Source organism: Tachyglossus aculeatus, chromosome 11 (assembly GCF_015852505.1).
Source record: "Tachyglossus aculeatus isolate mTacAcu1 chromosome 11, mTacAcu1.pri, whole genome shotgun sequence".
Lineage (NCBI taxonomy): Eukaryota > Metazoa > Chordata > Mammalia > Monotremata > Tachyglossidae > Tachyglossus > Tachyglossus aculeatus.
The window spans coordinates 45,180,993-45,203,037 of NC_052076.1; the positions used below are offsets into that span (position 1 = coordinate 45,180,993).

Sequence of the window (22,045 nt, forward strand, 5' to 3'; positions counted from 1 at the left end):
AACAAAAGTTATTATAATAAAAATAAGCATAACAATTACCGTATTTGTTAAGTGCTTACTATGTGCCAGGCTCTGCTTTAAGCGATAGGGTAGATACACAGTATTCGGGTTGAACGCAGTCCCTTTCCCACATAGGGCTCACAGTCTTAATCCTCATTTTACAGATGAGGGAACTGAGGCACAGAGAAGTTAAGTGACTTGTCTAAGGTCACACAACAGAAAAGTGGCAGAGCCGGGATGAGAACCCATGACCTTCTGACTCCTAGGCCCGTGCTCTATCCACTAGGCCACACTACTTCTCTAGTTATTACGTCCATTTAGGTCAGTGACTTGCAAGTTCTCTTTAAAAAAAGGCCCAAGAAACACCTTTACCAAATCTTCTCAGCCCATAACCAATCTCCTTTTGGGGAACATGGGTTTGGATTTCCCCTGGAGGTAGAGTTTCTTAGATGGGTGGGAGGTGAAAGACATAGCTTCAGAGTTCCCAGTTCTCTCGCTACAGGTAGCGACAGGATGATACATAGTTTTCTCATTTCCTCCCCTATCCCGTGGGCCTTAGGCCGAATTAGAGGGAACCCATCCAAGGGTGAGCAGGTTCCTGGTGCCCTCTGGCCCAGGCAAATTCCGGGCCTCTCCCAAGGCTGGCAATTGGAAGGTGGACACCTGCCAATAAGACACTGGGCAGGAACCAGAAACTGGTGCTGGCTGGCACGAATACCTGCTCATTTCTCTCCAAGATGCTTCTAATATCCAATTTGTACCTTAGCAAGCACCTGTCTCCTTCTGGTCCTTCTTCCTTCCCACATTTCCCATCAACATATCGTCCCATATGGAGAGGGGGGGTCTTGGTCTTTCATCTATCCCCTCTGTCCAGAGGCACAAACTCACAAAATGTCCAGATGTCTCCGATGTCTCAGAAGGGGAATCATGATCTGAGTCAACAGGCTAATACAAGTTCCCACACAGACAGGCTGAGAGTCAGTAACTTCAGCTCTATAAAAAGGGAGCCCTGGAGGCCTTCTTGAACAAATGCTCAGAAACCTCAAACATGATGCGTTCAGCACTGCTGAGCTCACCCAATGATCCTAGGCTTTTTCCTTTTTTTAAAAAAAAAATGTTAGTTGTTAAGCACTTACTATGTATTAGCATGGCTCTAAGTGTTGGGGTAGATGCATATTTATGAGGTTGAGCACAGTACCTGTCCCACATGGGACTCATAGTCTAAGTAGGAGGGAGAGCAGGTACTGAATCCCCATTTTACAGATGAGGAAACTGAGGCACTGACAAGTGACTTGTCCAAAGTCACACAGCAGAGCCAGGGTTAGAACAAAGGTCCTCTAACTTCTAGGTTCATGCTCTATCCACTAGGCCATGCTGCTTCTTTAACTACCCTGCACGCAACTCCATTGCAGGAAGGGGACAAGAGCTTTGAACCTCTCAATCTTCTCACCTTGATGGGTCTCTCCAATTCCGGTTTCTTAAAACGCAGCCAAATCATGCCAATGATCGCCAGGGCCACACAGAGCCAGTTGAAGAAGCTGAAGAAGTTGATTACAGAGAAGATGTCATTGGAGAAAGCGTAGAGTAGGGTCATGGCACACTGCAAACCAAAGAAACAGAAGTCGGGCATAAGGTTGGAAGGAGTGGGAAGGCCTTTAGGAGGGGACAAAAGAGACACTAGGCTTTCGGGAAATTTAGGATTAATTACACTGGACTGCTTTAAGTTGTTTCATTTTTTGGATACAACACAAAGTCAGAGAGGCTGCCACAAATAAAAACAGAGACTTGGGGAAGTGGCATTTTGGATACAACACAAAGTCAGTGAGGCTGCCACAAATAAAAACAGAGACTTGGGGAAGTGGCACAGGACAAAAGGGTTGAGGTTTACTTGGTCAACAAAATGTGGGGGAAAACCACTAGGGATGTTTTTTGTATCAGTCCCGTGTGGACAATCCTGTATGGGCAGCATCTTTTTCCCTAAACGTATTTCCCTCATTTCACAATGTTTGTCAATTCTATTGGAATAGCAAACCCAATGCCCAGGAAATTTGACTAATTAACTATTCTGGAACAGTGCATAGCTCAAGGCTGACAAGAAGTAGGTGATCATTTCCAGTAATAACCATGAGAAGCTCATGGTAAACAGCAAACTCAATTCACTATTTTCCACCAGCAGAATTCTTCTATTCCATTTGCTGTGCTTTCCCTGGCCCTCCTGATGGGACATTTTTGAATGCTTCAGGTTTGTGAGGAAGCCTGCAATGGGAAGACTACCTGACAGAAAATGAAGAGCATGGGTCAAAGAGGCAGGAGTCAGAGTTCTAGTCCCATTTCGGGTATTGGCCTGCAGTGTGACTTCGGATAAGTTAAACCTCTCTTTCTCTCTTTCTTAAACTGCAAAAATGGGAAGGTTAATCCACACCTCAGAGGGATGTTGTGGGGATAAAGTGAGATAACTTATAGGGAAGAGAAGTGAAGGACTCAGCCATAGGCAATTCTCAGTTTTTCAGATAATGGTTCTCCAGTTTATGGACCATCCAAGTCTCCCTCTTTTCTTCTTCTTTCTGATGAGCCTCTACAGGTGCGCCTGGAGGAGCGCTATGGTGAGAGAAGAGAGAAGAGGAGGGAAGAAAAGTGGAGAAAAGAAAGTGAGGGAAGGAAAAGCAAGGTGGAAGAGGAGGAGGAGAAAGAAGGGGGGTATGGGATGAACTGAAACAGGAGAAAGGAGGAATGCAAGACGAAACACAAACTAGTCCATTTTAATTGCTTGCCAGCAGTTTCCATAAAATGTTTTGGGGGGAAGGAGATTGAAGCCGTCTGACTAAAACTAAGGTTTGTGGTAAATCTGTGGATTTCAATTATCCGTATGCTTCTTCTTACTCATTCCCATGGGTTGGGAGTTGGTTTGATGCTTCCTCCAGACACTCAATGTGAATGGGAGGGATGGCACTTACTGTGAATATGAGGGATGGCACCGGTGTAAGGAGTCGAGGATGGATCATGGACAGAACCGAAGGCAGGTGGCCCTCCCGGGATCCCACGAAGAACAATCTGTAGCATAGGAAACTTACAGTCACTCTCCTCACCACATCCAGTGGGTGCTTATGATCCTGACCAACGTATAGGCATTTATTGTCCACTTGCAAAACACACCCTATACATCCTCCAATACACTAGCTCCAATAGATCTTTTTCGGTCTTGTGGTGGATGAAGGAACTCTAAGCCTGGCCTTTCTTGAGGTTTGGCAGGTAGGGCCTTATACCAAATCAAGCAATCAATGACACTTATTGAGGACTTACTGTATGCAGAACACTATGTTAAGTGATAGGAAGAGTTCAGTACAGAGTGGGTAGACACGTTCCCTGCAAGGAACTTACAATTTAGAGGGGAAGGCAGGCATTAAAATAAGTATATAAATTAGGGATATGTACATTAAGTGCTGCGGGGGGGATGGGACGGGACATAAATATCTAGTGAATCAGCGTGGCTCAGTGGAAAGAGCCCGGGCTTTGGAGTCAGAGGTCATGGGTTCAAATCCCGGCTCTGCTAGTTGTCAGCTGTGTGACTTTGGGCAAGTTACTTAACTTCTCTATGCCTCAGTTTCCTCATCTGTAAAATGGGGATTAAGACTGTGAGCCCCCTGTGGGACAACCTCATCACCTTGTAACCTCCCCAGCACTTAAGTGCCATTATTATTATTATTATTATTATTATTATTATTATTATTAGAGATTAGAGGGTACAGATCCAAGTGAATGGGTGATGCAGAGGGATGGTTTTGGTCACTGGAATCGTTTTCCTAAAGATAGTGGCCCCCAAACACCGGAGGGTTTGAGGGAGATTTCAAAGGCGCAGAGTACAGGGGAGCCAGAAGTGTACCTAGAAGATGTGAAAAGGGATCCATTGACAGAGCCAAAGCAGGACAAACCCACGAAGACAGGAATGATCCAGGCCATTACCCCTAGATGATAGTTGCCAAAGTCCTAGAAGAAAAACAGAAAGCAATTAGCCCCTTATTCAGTAAGTAATTTCCCAAGATATTTCCCAGTTCCACAGATAGGTTATTTAGGGTGACAGAAAGAATAGAGTGCAAAACATTGGAGGCCTGGTTTCCATTTCAACTCCTCTGATTGGAAGCCTCCTTACCCTCTCAAACTGCTCAGTTGTTCCATCTATACAATGGGGACAGTATTACTTATGAATCAGTCACTAAAGCAGATGACTTCTATTAAAGCTAAAATGGGCACATTATTTCCATTATTATCAGTAGTATTGCTAAGCACTACTAACCTGCCTTCACAAGAATTCCAACTCCCTGCACACTTTTAAATGCCCCAAGGTGGAGCAATCCATTTCACTTTCATCCCTGCCAAACTGCAGCTGGCTCTCGAATGAGCGGTGAAGGACACAAGGAAGAACAGGAAGCAGTAAGCCGCAGTCACAGGGCAGAGGTAATAATAATAATAATGATGATGATGGTATTTGTTAAGTGCTTACTATGTGCCAAGCACTGTTCTAAACGCTGGGGTAGATACAAGGTAATGAGGTTGTCCCACATGGGGCTCACAATCAATCCCCATTTTCCAGATGAGGTAACTGAGGCACAGAGAAGTTAAGTGACACGCCCAAGGTCACACAACAGACAAGTGGCAGAGCCGGGATTAGAACCCCACAACCTCTGACTCCCAAGCCTGTGCTCTTGTCACTAAGCCACGTGGCTTCTCATTGCTGAATTGTACTTTCCAAGCACTTAGTACACTGCTCTGCACACAGTAAGCCCTCAATAAATACGATTGAATGAAGCAACGGTTGTCGCTGAGGAGGTTTGGATGACGGAACGTGATCAGCTCGAATGTGAATGGTATGTGAAACCACTCGAAGGGGCTCTGAGAAGAAGGAAGACTGTATTTGGTTCCATGCATCTCTGGAAAGTGTGGTCGCTCTGGCAACTTTGTGCTCTTCTTAATATGTTGGGGCTCTAGTCTGTAACCACTTTCAAGCTCCTTGTGGGTAGGGAATGTGTATAACTACTACAGTAGCCACCACAGGCCTGGAAATCAGAGGACCTCCACTCTAATTCCAGCTCTGCCCATTGTCTGCTGTGTGACCCTGGGCAAGTCACTTTTCTCTGTGCCTCAGTTACCTTATCAGTAAGATGGAGTTTAAGACCATGAGCCCCCTGTGGGACATGGGCTGAGTCCAACCTGATTATCTTGTACCTACCCCAGTGCTTAGTACAGAACCTGGCATATAGGAAGCACCCAAAAAATGCAATCGATTGGTTAAAGAAAGTGTGTCTAATACCACACTATTTCAACCATCACCTTCATTTTATTATCTTAGAAAACTCTCCCCTCAGAATAGGCTAAAGAAAGTGTGTCTAATACCACACTATTTCAACCATCACCTTCATTTTATTATCTTAGAAAACTCTCCCCTCAGAATAGGTTAAAGAAAGTGTGTCTAATACCACACTATTTCAACCATCACCTTCATTTTATTATCTTAGAAAACTCTCCCCTCAGAATAGGTTAAAGAAAGTGTGTCTAATACCACACTATTTCAACCATCACCTTCATTTTATTATCTTAGAAAACTCTCCCCTCAAGGACTTAAGCAGGCTCCATCTATTCTGTTTGAGAATCAAACTGAAATAAACCATCTACCCGACCAACCCAGCAACCCCAAAGAGGCAGTTTTCTCTCTCCTCTCCTCCTTTCCCTAGCTAAATTTAACACAAATGTATTTGCTACTTGTTCAAGCTCGCACAGGAGATCAAGCGTGCAGTACAATTATAATGCATCCAGATGTGCAGGCAAGAACGGGAGGGAACAGTCCAACCCTAAGTTTGGAATTTCAGCTTTGATCACTAACTAGAAAGATCTGGTCACTGAATCATCATTGTCAAAAACACATATAAAAGTTTTATATGTATAAAAACACGTATAAAACTATGATCCCTTAAGGGTCCTCTTTCTGGACTTTGCCTCAGAGAATTCGAGTTCACTCCCTATTAACCTAATCTCTACTTTCAAATCAGCCCTCAGAGAGAAAAGTGAGCTGGCACCTCTTTCCAAGCCCTTCCTCCCTGCACTCATTCAATTTGTGGCTCAGTGGAAAGAGCATGCATGGGTTTTGGAGTCAGAGGTCATGGGTTCAAATCCAGACTCTGCCAATTGTCAGCTGTGTGACTTTGGGCAAGTCACTTCACTTTTCTGTGCCTCAGTTACCTCATCTGTAAAATGGGGATTAAGACTGTGAGCCCCCCGTGGGACAACCTGATCACCTTGTAACCTCCCCAGAGCTTAGAACAGTGCTTTGCACATAGTAAGTGCTTAATAAATACCATCATTATTATTATTTGTTGAATACTTACTGTGTGCAAAGCACTGTACTAAGCACTCAGGACACCCTTTGAACCCCAGGGCTGAAGTTCACAGTTCCTCAAGCCCACTCAAAGAAGGGGTCATCCTGTACCTTATCCCCCCTTCTCCCAACTCAGCATGTGCTCTCCCCTGCCTGTTGCTGATTATATTACACTGTCACCCAGGAGGGCAGAGAAGTACTTAAAAATATGCCAGGGAGGAAAGGGTATGTGCAGAGTTACGGGTACTCTAATGAGCACTTAGTACAGTGCTCTGCACATAATAAGCCCTCAAAAACCACTGGTGATAAGGAGGGGCACCAGCAAGAAGAGGAAAATGCTAATAGAAACCATTTATTAAGGGAGTAGCCTGGGCCAGAACAAGTTACCTGTTGACTACCCTTATCAATTGAAGCTATTAGCTTGAGGGAGGGGTGAGCCAAGTAGATTAAAACATTTAGGAGTTAATTATCATAATTCATCCTGAAGTATCTAGTACTTTCATGTTAGATAAGCAAAACTGCTTTGCAAACCCTTTCAACATCTAAATTACAGCACCCCGGGTTCCAGCCCAAAACCCTCTTGCTGAGAATACCACCTGGCTGAGCGGATTGGCCTTTTTTTAAAAATGGTTTTTGTTAAGTGCTCACTATGTGTCCAACACTACTCTAAGAGCTGGGGTAGGTGCAAGTTAATTAGGTTGGACCCGGTCCTTTTCCCGCATGGGGCTCACAATCTAAGTAGGAGAAAAGGTAACCTCATTTTACAGTTGAAGAAACTGAGGCACAGAATTTAAATGACTTGCCCAAGGTCACAAGGCAAGCATTTGGCAAAGCTGGGATTAGAACCCAGGCCCTTTTGCCTCCCATGTTCTCGCCACGAGGTTTTTCTGCTCCCGAATCATTTGCTGCAGATTCCAATCCGTTCGGGACAGTAAAGCCAAGGAAGGAGGCCTCCTCAGAGACGATGGGGCCAGGATTCTCGCTATCTTACCACTGCCACAGCTTCCGATGTCAGCATTTGCTCCGTCGACAGCGTGGTGAAGTAAGCCAGGTTAGTCAGGACATAGACCAAGGTGACCACAGGCAGTGAAATAATGATGGCCAGAGGCAAGTTTCTGAAATGAACAGGCAGAAGAGGGACACCGTAACACACCAGATCCTGGGGTCCTGTTGTGGTTCTTGAACAGATTACAGAGCCAGAGGTGGCTGCCCTGATGCCCAGCCTTTCTCTTCATTATCGGGTCAGAGCACTTGGCCAGACCTTCCATCGCCACCTGACCGTCACTCAATATGCGTTTCTCCTCTCTCTTCAGGAAAAAATTTAGGAATCCATTCATTCAATCATATTTATTGAACGCTTACTGCGTGCAGAGCACTATACTAGGTGCTTAAATTAAATTCCAAATTGCCCGAATGACATCCTGCAGGTAACCTATGACCTTTTGGTCAGTGGGCTTTAATGTGTAGCACAAGTGATGCCCACCTCCAACATAAGGAGAGAAGACAGTCTCTTGGGATAAGAATGCCCATTCCCATCCAAACTAAGGAGCAGCACCATCTATCAGTAGCTCTTCCTGGATATGGGGCAGCTGTCTAGCAATAGCTGGGCAGGCCCGTGGGAAGGGGGCTGAATGACTCCCATCTCTAATGTTCCGAAGCTTTGGGACAGCCCTGAAGGTTAGGGAAACAGTCTAAATTTATTCATATCACTCTCGGCTGCGGTCAGCAATCAGCTAGCTGCCTCTCCGGACGCAGCATCAACTGCCCTTACCAAGGAGAAAACAGGCCTGCCTCATTAGGCAATGGTGAATATTGACCCAAAAGACCAAAACCCAAAGTGAGGAGAGCATTCCCCTTTTATAAATAGTAGAAGCGAATACAAAATTTTTGTCTCTTTGCCAGTTAAGGCACATTTCTCTCTGGAGAAAAGAGGATTTGACTTCGGGGTTATTTAGTGGTCACTCAATTAGGATTCTTTTATACACTCCTGTGATTATAATGAGAAGCAGCGTGGCTCAGTGGAAAGAGCATGGGCTTGGGAGTTAGAGGTCGTGGGTTCTAATCTTGGCTCCGCCACTGGTCAGCTATGTGACTTTGGGCAAGTCACAACTTCTCTGTGCCTCAGTTCCCTCATCTGGAAAATGAGGATTAAGACTGAGCCCCATGTGGGACAACCTTGATTACCTTGTATCCCCCCAGTGCTTAGAACAGTGCTTGGCACATAGTAAGCGCTTAAATACCCACATTAGTATTATTACAATGTAGAAACAGACTCATAGCATTCACTCCCATTTATGTGTCGAGCTAATTTGTAAGTAATCAAATAAGTCCAGAAACAGCTGTTTTTCAAGGGCCACCTCAACTGTAGAAGATTCAGAGGTCTGAGAAATAGAAAAGCAGAGACCCAGTTGCAAGGGGGCAAATCATAGTTGCTTACATCATCATCCTAATCAAGTAGGGTTTAACCTGAAACGCCTTGTGAGTTGTATAAATATTATACCCTCTACACTCAGATCAGAAAATGGCTTTACAACATTTTGCTAGAGAAGAAATCCTTTCCCTTTACCTCTCCCCCAGGGTGCAACACTGGCCTGTCTTTCAGCAAATCCAACCCTTTGGTACCTAATACATGTCACTCCATGTTCTGCCAACCTTGGGACTTGTTTCGTGCCCTCAGTCTGGAGCAGTCCAGGCCAATGTTTGCGGCAGAAAGATAGCAACTTTATATTCACGGTCACAACCTGCTTGACTACCACGCTCTCCAAAGTACAGTCTTAGGAAACACTAATCCTAGGTTGTGCTTTCTGAGCCGGAAAGGTGCCTGAACCCAAGGTTTGGGTGGATGAGAGGAGAGGATGGATGACTAAAGACGAAACCGGGGGTATTGCAGAGTACGAGAATATAAATATTGGGGCTGCTTTGAAAATCAAGGAACAGAAGCTGATGGTGACTTATGGAGAGTTAAGGGAAAGCAAGAATCTAGGGGTACTGTGAAGCTACAGACGCTACTGTTTCTTTCCAGGAAGGCATTGTTTTTGAAAATAAATTATCTAGTGGAAAAATTCCCCTTATATGTGAATGCACATGGGAGAAACCCAATATTACGGGAATTGCACTGTGCTAAAAGACTCTTGCTTTTGGAGCCACAAACAACTACTCTCACTCCTGGGCATCCTGGTGTCAGCAGGCTTGCCTGATTGCAGTACTAGGAACACACACGAGGATCTCTGTGCATGGGATATTCTTTGTCCATGAGCAGTCATATCATCACTGCCATCTTTGCTGGCAGTGTCTCATCCCTGAGAAGAGCACATTCTGGTCTTAGGCCAGCAAGTGGATTACATAAGAGTGTAATTTTACCCCCCAGCCTGGGCCAGCTCAAGATAATGCTTGAGTCCTTTTGACTTGAACTGCACTATGACAGAAAATGCTGGCATCATACTTTCCTGAAGTCTCCTGGGACTGCGCAAGGTGCAGGGTGGGACCACCGAGATATGGGGATTTTGTTACAGACATTAGTGTTTTCTGACCATTGCCTGCGGTACTCGAGGGGAAACAGTATGAAAAATCTAAAAGCAGCCCATAAAACATATCTGGATCCCACAAGGGATTTTAGCAAAGAAAAAGAAACTGGGAAATCACTGACCCAATGTGGTGAATGCTCAGAGGAAATGTGTTTATGCACACATCCTTACTTAAGCACCCTATTTTGTGCACTTGGAAACTTTGATTTGTGTCTATTATAAAAACTTGGTCACTGAGTACAGGAACTGAATGCAGGTCCAAGGAAGCCAATTAGAAAAATGCAGGCCTTGGAGACAGAGGCGGAGTAAGTTAACTAAAACACAGACACGCAGAAAGAAGCCCCAGAGGTGAGTGATGACTGAACTGCCTTTCCCAAGAGCCATGCCGACTACTTAAAAGTGGTCCTCGGCCAACACAACCCTACACCTGCAGGTTACCAAACACCTCCCACTCCAAAAACCCTTCTGCTGGGGGAGGAGAGGCCATATGCAAGTCAGGACTGCACAATTCACGAGTTAATACCCTTTCCCAAGGCTGAGTTCAAATGATTTACTTAAGTAAACGGCCATTTTTTGTCCTGAAGTCATTCTTGGAGAAGCACTGTGTTTAGTACAACAGCAGCCTTATTACTATGGATCAGTCTCTCATTCTAAAGACACACTGGCAATAATATACAAACACCCTGTTTTTCCCTCTCGGAAAAAACTATGTTCCTTGACCTTGTGTTCCTGTGATCAAAATGCCAAAGAGTGGAGCTGTGGGGGATCGAGGCATTTCTGGGCAAGAAAGAGGAACTCTGAGACCCTTTAGATTCTACTGTGGTGAGGTACGTTGCTGCTGGGAATTCGAGGCACACAGGTTGGGTAGGGACCGTCTCTATATGTTGCCAACTTGTACTTCTCAAGTGCTTAGTACAGTGCTCTGCACACAGTAAGCGCTCAATAAATACAATTGAATGAATGAATGAATGGGAGAGGAAGTTGGGTGAGGCCAAGGTGGAAGCAGAAGTTGGGTGAGCCCACAGAAAGTTTCACCCTGAAAATGAGCTGGGCGGCCGGGAGGGAGGGCGCGAGTTTTGTTTCAGGGAAGGGTCTGCTCATCCAGGCAGGATTTTAGTGAAATCTGTGAGAGTTTGGTCATTTAATTTAAAATAAATGTCTTGGTTTCACATACCTGTAGGGGTTTATCATCTCCTCTGTGACAAAATTCAAGTAATTCCTGTAATTTAAAGGATAAGGTTAAAATATTCCCCTCCCACCAGGCTCCACAGAAACAAAACGAGTAATGATGGCTGAGGGAAACAGAGTGAGGCCTGGAGGAGAATACACCTCCCCATCTCACCGTGTGCTCCTCAGCTCTCTTTCCCCCCTTGCTATGAGGAGGCAGCAGGGAGGAGCGATACGGTCTGGGATGCCAGGATAGGGGGAGGGGAGGGGAAGGTGGGGGTTGGGGGAACATCACACTAGGAACCAGAATAAAAGGATATTCTGAGTGCCCACCCCATCCTTCCTACAGATCACAGCTTAAATCACCAACAGTGATGGGAGCCAATGGTTTATTCTGAATTTAGCTTCAGCCAGGAGTCTCGGGGCAACTTTTAAGGTTCCTTTCCTTCTCACTTGAGCAGTTTGGGTGCCTCATTTCCCTCAACCCCTTCCCTGCATGGATAAAAAGTCTGGCAAACAAAGGGGTTCCGAAAAAGAAACTCTCTTGAAGGCCTAGAGGGAAACAAAGGGGAGGCAGGGAAGGGTCTGCTAGCACATCCATGTGATGCCCATGTCATTACCCTTAAAAAATAAAAGGGCTAATAAATGTTTTAAATAGGGATTTATGAATTTCAGGAGATGCATTGAGAGACTCAGTGAAGTCAGTATGGGTGCTAGAAAACCACAAAAATACCTCAAGGGAAAAAGCCAGAAGCAGGGCTGCATAACCATCACAAATATTCATCAGCTACTGGCAGAGACCAGGAAGAAGAGGGTCATTAGAGACTTGCCCCTGACTTATTTTATTTTGTTCCCGGGAGTGAGTGGGTGAAGGACCACTTCCCTATCCTGCACCCTCTGCCCATCCACCTGAAATAGCCTCTGGCTCCTGGATGGCCCGTTCTCAATCCCTGCTACAAACTGCCTTATGTCCCCCGGGAATTTGATTCCTTACCCTCTTTCTGACCCGAAAAATCAACCAAGCATGACTCTCCGGACCCATTTCGCCCACACTCTACTCGTACTCTAAAACTCTGTGATAGCACCTCTAGTTTCTGACCCCACAACAGGTACAAATGACCTGAACGGCTGCAGCTGTTGAAATCCCCTTGTTTGAACTGAATTCTTCACTGTAGGGCTCAGGAAAGTCACATCAAAGATGCTTGAAATGGAGACTATTTGTAACAGCCCAAATAAATAGCAACACTTTACAGACTAGGTGGCAGTTAGCCCTGAAGTGTCTAAACTGTTCTGCTCACCATCACCATTTGGTGACTGGGTCTCCAGAGGTTACATTCGATAAGGAGCACAGCACTGCATTTCAGTTTGCAAGAGAGGGGAGAGCAAACTTTCTACAAAGGAGTCACATGTTCCCCCTAGAATGGTAAAGAGTGAAGTAAATGTCCAAGGCATTCCAGTATCTTACCAGCCACCGTAGGCGAAGAGGCCACTGTACAAAGCCAGCACGATATTTCCAACATCTAAATTGGTACCTTCGAATGAGAACTCTGGATTCAGGTTAGACACATTACCTGCCAAAGTCAAAAGAAAAAGATAGAATACAATATCAAAATACAATTCCAGAGGGGTTCGAAAAATGAAGCAGGGTTGATGGGGGACCAGTCTGCTATTGCAGGAGAGGGGTCATTTGCTTCTCCAAGAGATGATGAAATATACAAACAGGTTAATGGGACACAGAGAAACTCTGGTGGTAACAGCTTTGGTCATACCACTCATTTACTTACCAATTTGAATTAAGATCTTAAGAGCCATCCTCAAGGTAAATACTACTTCTCATTACTACCTATTTGGGTTGCAGTGTGTACAAATGAGCTGTCGATCACATCTGCCTTTCACCTCCTCCTGACCTGAATCTGTATTTGGGAAGAATACATGACTGGAAAAGGCTCTCATTTACACTGATTCCCTGAGGCTGGTGTCCAGGCCCTAATGTAGTCCACAAACACATATTCAGAATGACTTAGATACACAAGCACGCAGTCTTTCACCAGCGCTGTCTGTTCTCACAACACCTGCCCTGGGAACAAACCATTCCGAAAAATCATAAAAAGAGGAGTTGCTGAAGCAATGAAGCTGAATGCAAAAAACTGTGGGAGGTGGACTCAGGAGCCAGTCTAAAGCACTGAGAGCTTTATAGCTTACCTCAGAGCACGGAGACAGAATCTTTTCAGAGGCGCCAATAGGCAGCTGCCAACTGAAACGGTTTCCCTGCTGTAAAACACATCTTAAAAGAGCCCCGGCAAGATGTTTCCACCATAAATTCAAAGTCCATAGCCAAGGTGCCAGAGTTGTGAGCTATTGCCAAATCCCCCGCCCTAAGGAGAGCCAGGCTGGATCTCTACATAATTAGACTACTTAATTAGATATTTAGATGGGGAGAACTTTGGAAAATTTTCTCTAGAACCAACTTATCGCCTGAACACTGTGGTAACTGCAAAGCGGGGGGTGTGTTTGGAGAAGGGAAAGAGGGGAAGAGAGGCTGAGCTGAAATTTTGTGGCAAGGTGAAACTAAGGCCTGCAGGCTTGGCAGTAACGAGAAAGCCCAAGTAGCTTCCCCAGGCATAGAAGGCCCTTTCTAAACTTCAACTCTAGCACTCCACTTTATGTGGCACCAGTCACAGATTTAAAACTAAGTCAAACACTGTGGACATTTGTTGGAGAGTACCCACTGAACCTTAGCGACTGCAGTGGCTACTGGGGATTTTTACACCCGAGGATGCCCACCAAACCAGCACGTGGAAATGCTATCCACAACAAATGGTCACTGCCTAGGCTAGATCACAGCCTCAGCGTGCAGACATCGACCCAAAGTCTCAGCCGGATCTATGTCCTCGGATAAAGGAGAGTGGTGCAACACACTAAAACTGTTTGCAGACGTGATCCCAGCCTGTAGTTGATGGTTTTTCTGCAGGAATGAAGGAATATTACAAACAAACACCCTGTGAAACCACCTGAGGGATATCTCAATCTCAGCTCTGCCTTAATTTGCTGGACGATCCTGCATAATTGCTTTAACTTGCCTTGGTCTCCCGACATGCAAAAAGAGCACTGACATGATCATCTACTGGACACGGTGATTATGAGGAGTAGGTGTTTTATTAGAAACTATCATCGGAAAGAGCCATAGAAATCTTATTAAAGATAAAACTTTGTAATTTCATCCAAAATGAAGGCTGCATTGAATTGATAAGGACAGGATTTCCTAGGGATAACTGCTACCATGCTGGAATCTCCAAGAAGGGTGGGAAGGGAAGTGAGTTACAAAAGTTCTTGTTATTTGTCTATTTCTTCAATAAAAATGAGGAAAATAAAAATCACGCCCACCCAAGCCCCATGGTTTATTTATTTTAAGATCTCTGAAGTTGTTGGGTTTCAGACCTTTTGATCTTAAACCTAACATCCCGATCTGGAGCACACAGATGAAGAGCGGGAAGAGCGCCACTTCCTGCCCCAATGAAATAGGGGCTCTCTCTCCTTTGAAATGAAGAAGCAGAGGCCCAGAAGTGTAGGATCTATCAGACATGTGAGCATCTGACCACCATGTGATTTGACTTGAGGCCCAGATCTGTTCTAATCATGAAAACCATCAAATCACAGTGGCAGTCAGAGCCACTGTGATTTAACCCTTGAGTTATGGAGGAAGAACTGGTCAGACAATTCAGAGGAAGAGAATGTTCTTAGAAAGAGCAGTCAAATCCACTCTCTTGCAGTGTCCATGCTCAGGATATCACAGTACACTCAGTTCTGCCAGAAAGGATAGAATGTGACATCGGCAAAACGGTCCCTATCTCTGCCAACAGCCTGCACACAGGGTGATGTGGTGTCGGAAGAAGTGGCTCTGCATATATTCGCAGCATCAGACCTGGGGTGAGAATGACAATGTGACTTTTCCTTAACATGGGGGTCTCCAAGAATGCCACTGGGTGAAACACACTTTTTCCATCAGCAATAAGTACTTAATGAGCTTTGAAGATTCACAGAGCTATACTAGAGACTTGGGAAACACAGAGAAGAAAGACACAATCCAACAGTGGGAGAGATAGATTATACCAGTTGAAAGGGGGAGAATGGATTCCAGTAAAGACCCAATGAATAAGCAGAAACAAGTACACTAGTAGAAATAAATGAGTGCTGAAATGGCAGGAAGGACATGAAGGCTGAAGGGTTAATCAGGGAATGGTTTTTTTTTAGGACAACTTTGGAAGGAGGGAGGGACACATCTGATAGCAGGGAGAACAGAGGCACCTTTACAGTAAAGAGTGTTATGAATCCATCACCCCTTGGGTTAGTAAATGCAGGAGATGTTGGGAACTTATGCTTCCTTGGAGGAGATAATTGCAAGGAAGCTACCTTCTGCCCAACCTCTAGATACACTTCAGTGTGTTGGCTTTACTCTTGCGTATGCTGGAGTCCGCTGCATATGCTGCTTCTTTGCTGGGGCACAAATTGAGGGGTTCTTTGAGCCTGCTTCCCCCCAACCCCAGGGAAGAAAGAGTGGAGAGGAGAAAGAGGGATGTGGGAAGGTAGGGAGAAGTGAAGGTGCTTAATTAAACTATGCTAAACTTACTGTGGATTTTCTCCACCTCCAATAAATCGAGGGATGCCAGCTGTACCCAGTGTCCAAGGTAGGGTTTCAGGACCCATATGTAAAGAGAGTGGTGGGGGACAGGGAAGAGAAGGGGATGGGACCTGAAGCAATTGCAGGTACAGCTGGGAGAGTGAAGGACTCAGCCTTGGAAAGAAAAAATTGGATTTCCCCAATTTTTGGAGTTGTCCACGACAGACTGGGAGAGCTACCAAGGCCCTGAGGCGCAGTTGAAGGAAGTGGGGGAAAGCAATAAAGGGGGGGGGGGGGGCAAAAAAAAAAGTTCTGCAGATCCTGGCTTGCACGTGAAACATTCCCTTCCATCGGTTACTTCAGGATTAGTCCAGGAATTCTGAATCATCTGACTTAAGGAGAACTCTGGAGCAAGAGAATATACTCTTTGGGATTGTGGACCACCCCTCACACCCCCACAGAGCTAATCTATGTCTGAGTCCAGAACTGGTTCAACAGCCTTTCCAATATTTATGACTAGAAATCTTGAAAGGTCACATTAACCATCTGTTCTGCATCTTTACTGAGGTCAAAACAAAAACAAGTGCCATGACCTCTGACTCCAAAGCCCGTGCTCTTTCCACTGAGCCACGCTGCTTCTCTGAACCTAATTAAGGCAACCAGACTGGATTTTGGTTTTATTAAAATTAACCTAAATCCTAGTAGAAAATAAGGAAATGAGAATATCCATGTGCGGCTTCAGAGTCAGAGGGTATGGGTTCAAATTCCGGCTCCACCATTGTCAGCTGTGTGACTCTGGGCAAGTCACTTCACTTCTCTGTGCCTCAGTTCCCTCATCTGTAAAATGGGGATGAAGACTGTGAGCCCCCCATGGGACAACCTGATCACCTTGTATCCTCCCCTGTGCTTAGAACAGTGCTTTGTACATAGTAAGCGCTTAACAAATGCCATCATTATTACTAGCTGGTTATGTACAGTGAATAATTTCCGAGATGCTTACAACTTGGGAATGGGAGACCCAAGATGTCACAATCCTCTTCTTTCCCTCTGGTAAGACTGTCAGCGGACTGGGTCAACTGCCAGAAGGCGAGAGGATGAACTAGATGATGTCAAGGTCTCTTCCAGCTCTATTTTTTATTAAGTTCCAGGTTTACCAACTTGCCCAAAATGGAGACAATCTGGAAAATCCTCCTAACCAAAGGATCCGAGTCATGGAGGCGTTCTTTTTCTTTCCCCCAAGCCCTGGTGGGACTCTTTCAAGGTAGTTTAAGTGGGAAGACGATCACACCCAACAAGAAGAAGAGAGTTCCTTTTCTCTCCGGCTTCTGACTGGACTCACGCAAGCTTCAGGCCCAGCAATAGAAATGAGGAACTTGGAACACAAAGACACCCATTAATTTGGATAGTGCTCACCTTGCAGAACTAAGAGATCTACTATTTCACTGAGGCAGTATTCTGTGATCTGCCGGACCCGCGGTAAACTTAAAATCCCCAAATCTATGCTTCCAATTCATGAGTTTAACACTCAGGTCAGTGAGAGAAACCCAGCAGGCCAGAATGAGTGGGATTTTTTTACTTGCTGCCGCATACTGAGAACCTGGGGCAGGGCTCCATTTGGATGGACTGGTTTTTTCTATTTCCTAATGATTACAGTATCCTCTCACTATCGCACTTGGAAAGTTTCCAATACTTTACCAGTCTCGTCTATGGAAGGAAGAGTCAGAGGCATACCCAATCCATTCCTAGCTCGGGCAGTGGCTAATATGTGGAAGGTAATCTGCTACATGTCAAAACTCACCTGTGCTGGGCAGCAGTGGCATGGGAGAGAATCAAAGGCGGAGACTCAAGTTTACTGCGCGGAAGGAGGCAATGGTAAAACACTTTCGTATTTTTAACCAAGAAAACTCTATGGTTACACTACCAGAATGATTACAGCTGGAGGTGGGGCATTCTGGGAGAGATGTGTCCTTGGAGTCGCTCTGGGTCAGAGACGACTCGACAGCATAAAACTAGGACAATGATCACACTGGGGCAACCACACACTTTTCCCACCAGGATAAACTGCTAACAAGCAGCAGCAAAGGGCTCAGATTCATGGATGAAAACTTCTTCACAAGTACACTCAGAGACAAACATAACCCATACATGCTGCCCACATATTCAAATCCACGGAGTGTTTGATATTTTTTCTTTCCCACAGACTAAATACTGTAAGGATGCTGCTGTTTTAGTTTCCAGTGATCAAATAAGGCCTGAGAAACAGCCTTCTATACCATTCTCTTGGTGGTATCATTATTATTATTATTATTATTATTATTATTGTATTTGTTTAGCTTTATGTGTCAAGCACTGCTCTAGGCACTGGTGTAGACACCAGACAATTGTTCTTTCCAAGCACTTAGTACAGTGCTCTGTGCACAGTAAGGGCTGAATAAATACGATTGATTGATTGAATGAATGAATGAATGAATGAATGAAGGTCCCTGTCCCACATGGAGCTTGTGGTCTAAGAAGGAAGAAGAACAGGGATCGAATCCCCATTTTACAGAGGGGGAAACTGAAGCCCAGAGAAGTAACTTGCCCAAGGTCACAGAAGAAAACTGGCAGAACAGGGACTAGAACCCAGGTCCTCTGACCCCCAGGCCGGTGCTGTCCACTAGACCACACTGCTTCATTAATTACCTGGCTCTATCTTCTCCTTACTGTAACTCCTTCCTGCTTTCTCTCTCCCACTCTCCATGTCTGCCTCTTTTACTGGATGGAGCAGATGGGAACTCCTGATACTGATGACGGGCCCAAGTGTATATACTGTAGCACGATGAGGTTATCACAAATTACTATTCCCCACGCACACCTTTTCTTGTGCAATTTTCTTCCCTTTGGAAAATGGGGTCCTAAAAGCATAAAACTTCTGCTCCTTTGGCTCCTTCTGCTGTGTGACCTTGGGCAAGTCACTTAACTTCTCTGAGCCTCAGTTACCTCACCTGCAAAATGGGGGTTAAGACTGTGAGCCCCACATGGGACAACCTGATCACCTGGTATCCCCCCAGCACTTAGAACAGTGTTTTGCACATATTAAGCACTTAACAAATGCCATCATTATTATTATTATAAAGCATTTCAACATTCGCAGCAGCAGAATACTATACTGCGGGCTGAAGGTTTTTTTAGATTTTATCTGGCTTTAGAGGCATGGAGCAGAAACATACTGCTAGGCTTGGTTTCAGGGACACCTATAGCTCTAACAGCACAAGATCAAGTCAGTATGTCTTCACTCATAGACGTGATCCTGAAACACAGAAGGATTCAAGAACGCTGTGGTGAAAACTATGCTGGTGAACATCAAGTCATTAAAAGACCCTTCCTTTACTGACCCACTTCCAGGGCAGTGGCTTTGGCTGGTCTGATGGGTAGGGAGTCCCCTTACCGAGCCCCACAGCACTTATATAAACATCCTTATATTCCACCATTTCCCCTAGCTGTAATTTATTTTAATTTCTGGCTCCCCCCGTAGACTGTAAGCTCTTTGTGGGCAGGGATCCCATCTGCCAATTCTGTTGTACTGCACTTAAAAGCACTTAGTACAGTTCTCCGCACATAGTAAGCACTCAATAAATACCACTGATTAATTGGTACCCCATTCAAGTGCCTAGTCCATGATGTTTCAGATGGTTGGCACTTGGCTCCAAAAGGCACAAGGAGGCTCTGTTAGAAGTCAAGATTAGAGATCACTATCCAGCTTAGTCCAACTTCCAGAGCAGGCTTTTATTCCATGCCATGCCTAATAAATATGGCACCAAGACTATAGTTTTGGTCTCACTCTGTTCAGCTTTGTAAAATGCTTTGAGAGTGGAAGATAAAAAGCAACTGTTATTATAATTTATGGCAGTTTCTCCAGCTTTACTGTTGCTGGGGAAAATAATTCTGGCAAGGTGATCTTTGGCTAAATAATAAGCTTCGAAGAGGCCTTTCATGGCAGGGACCTTCAACATGCACTTCGAAAGCCCTTTTGCCAGAAGTCTGTGCTCCTATCACTTTTGGTAATGGGCTGTTTCTAGTGATGAAGAATGTGGAATTCTCAGGGTTTAAATACTTTCCTTAACTACTCCCATTCTCCTAATAACTAAAGTTTAGTAGGGTTTTTTTTTTTCCACTTTTGGGAAGGCTGCCTCAAACTCTTTCAAACCCCCTAGGGTAACAACAACAGCATTCCTTTAGTGCATCAAATACCCTAAGAGAATTAATACAACTTCCAAAACAAAAGCCTTACTCATTCCTAGGACAGTATTAGTTATCAGAAAAGTTGGGGTTATTATTAATAAAAAGTAACGTTTTTTTTAATCAAAAGTTTAACAATAAGACATACTCTTTGGGGCCTTTAAGGTAACAATTAGTAACATTCCTTTAGTGTCCCAAATGGCTTAACTGGACTTCTAGAGATGCGTAACTTAGGAACGGAAAATGGCAGAGGCATTTGGAAAATTCAGGCTCAATATTCTTGGTAACTATAGAGTGCAGGCTCAATTCATATTATTCCTCTATGGCATACTATTTACAATCTGGGTAAATTTTAATCCTTCCTTCAAACAAAAGAACCCTTCTTCTAAACTTCTGAAGCCGGGAAAGACTACTGTGAACCTTGTGAGCTAGTTACTCAGCATGCTCACACTCACTGATAGCAACTTCAGAATTGTGGGAAGCTATTTGTCTACTGTCAAGGGGCTGGCACTGATTTCAACTTTAGCATATTGAAAGCATCCGGGCCCACTCCAAGCCCCACTGTCCTTACAGAGCTAGATGCAAGGTAAAGTGGCCCTGTGAGTTTGGGCTTGGCCCATGGACTGCCTGTGGTCCACCTCTAGTTTGGAGGATGCAGTAAACTTCCCTGCTTTTTCCAATTGTGCACTGATCTAATAATGTCTGCAGCATTCTCACTCTGATGCCTGGTTTCGTCTCAGCACCTGGGGTCTTCAAAAACAAAAAAAAAAAATCACTCCCCCTGGAGTCTTTACATGTGACATTCTTGATATTCATTCTTTTGGTGTGACATTTCATCCAAGGGCATGAATTCTATTTCTCTGGGAGAGAGATTAGTCATACTGACTAGCCAGAGGACAGCCAAGGATGGGCATGGAGGGGAAAAAAGATATCACTTTTCACACGTTTCACACTTTTCACAGGTAGCAGCAGACTGCAGATTACTGCAAGGAATTGGAGCCAGCACTCACAGGAGAATAATAAGCAAGGGCATTTTAAGAGTCAAGGTAAAGAACAAACTTCTTGACAATGAAATCAAATTGGTTGAAAAATCAGTTTCCAAAGGAAGCAACTGATCGGTACAGTGCATTGCACCTGGCGGGCACTCAAATAGTAGTACGACTAAAGCCCTCATTGCCAATAGCTTATAGACTAGTTTAGAACAAGTATTAGAAATTGCAGAGCAAGGACTATCTTTGGGTCCATGAGGTGACTGTAGGATAGACCAAAAGATTTTTCTTTAGTGCCCAGTAAGTATCATTAAGATATTCTACAGAATCCTCATTTACCTTTCCTTCCAGTGTCTGGTCAATGACAGTAGAATGAGAAAGGCAGGGTAATTAAAAGAAGGAAGGGGCACCGGCAGTTGCTTTGAGCACCACCTCAAGTGGGTACTCCGATTTTGACACCTGTTTACATGTTTTGTTGTCTGTGTCCCCCTTCTAGACTGTGAGCCCATTGTTGGGTAGGGACTGTCTCTATACGTTGCCAATCTGTACTTCCCAAGTGCTTAATACAGTGCTCTGCACACAGTAAGCGCTCAATAAATATGACTGACTGAATGAATGAACTCACTTCAAAGCACTCCATCCAAGAACCCTTCATAATAAAAAATTATAATAATAATTATGGTATTTGCCACATACTGGGGTCAGAGACAGTCCCTATCCCACATGGGGCTCACAGACTAAGTGGAGGAATAACAGATACTGAATTCCCAATCTACACATGAGCTGAGGCATCAAAAAGTTGCCCAATGTAACTCAGCTGGCAAGTGGCAGAGCCAGAATTAGTACTCAGCTAACTCCCAAGCCCATTTCATTCCACTAGGCACTGTTGCTTCCCCATAAGGCCAGAAGTCCAGTGGTTCCTGAAACACCTGCTTTGAATCCTGCCTCATTGTCTCTTGCCAGACCAACTTGGAGCAGAAGCCCCTTTGCCCCTGAGGAACCTTCAGAGCTGATTCAGCACAGTGGTTAGTAATCAACTAATCAATCAAAGACCATGTTTGAAGCTGTGGGTTCAAGCTGTCTATCCTGTCTCAACTGTGTGTCTACAAGGGAGAGGAGGTTTCTGGGAATTTATTTACCCCAGGACTTGGCACAAAATTTC

The 22,045-nt window shown here is 44.7% G+C and overlaps 1 protein-coding gene across 1 annotated transcript in view; it reads right to left on the minus strand.

The window, feature by feature from the left end:
- The window catches only part of SLC7A5 (solute carrier family 7 member 5), a 76,121-nt gene that overhangs the window by 11,869 nt on the left and 42,207 nt on the right, over positions 1–22,045 (minus strand). Inside the window, exons 4-9 of the mRNA XM_038754320.1 lie at positions 12,524–12,629; positions 11,066–11,110; positions 7,359–7,482; positions 3,881–3,984; positions 2,955–3,051; positions 1,451–1,600 (exon numbers count right to left, since the gene is read on the minus strand). Of these exons, the coding sequence (XP_038610248.1) occupies positions 1,451–1,600; positions 2,955–3,051; positions 3,881–3,984; positions 7,359–7,482; positions 11,066–11,110; positions 12,524–12,629 (626 nt within the window). The remainder of the gene's footprint in view (positions 1–1,450; positions 1,601–2,954; positions 3,052–3,880; positions 3,985–7,358; positions 7,483–11,065; positions 11,111–12,523; positions 12,630–22,045) is intronic.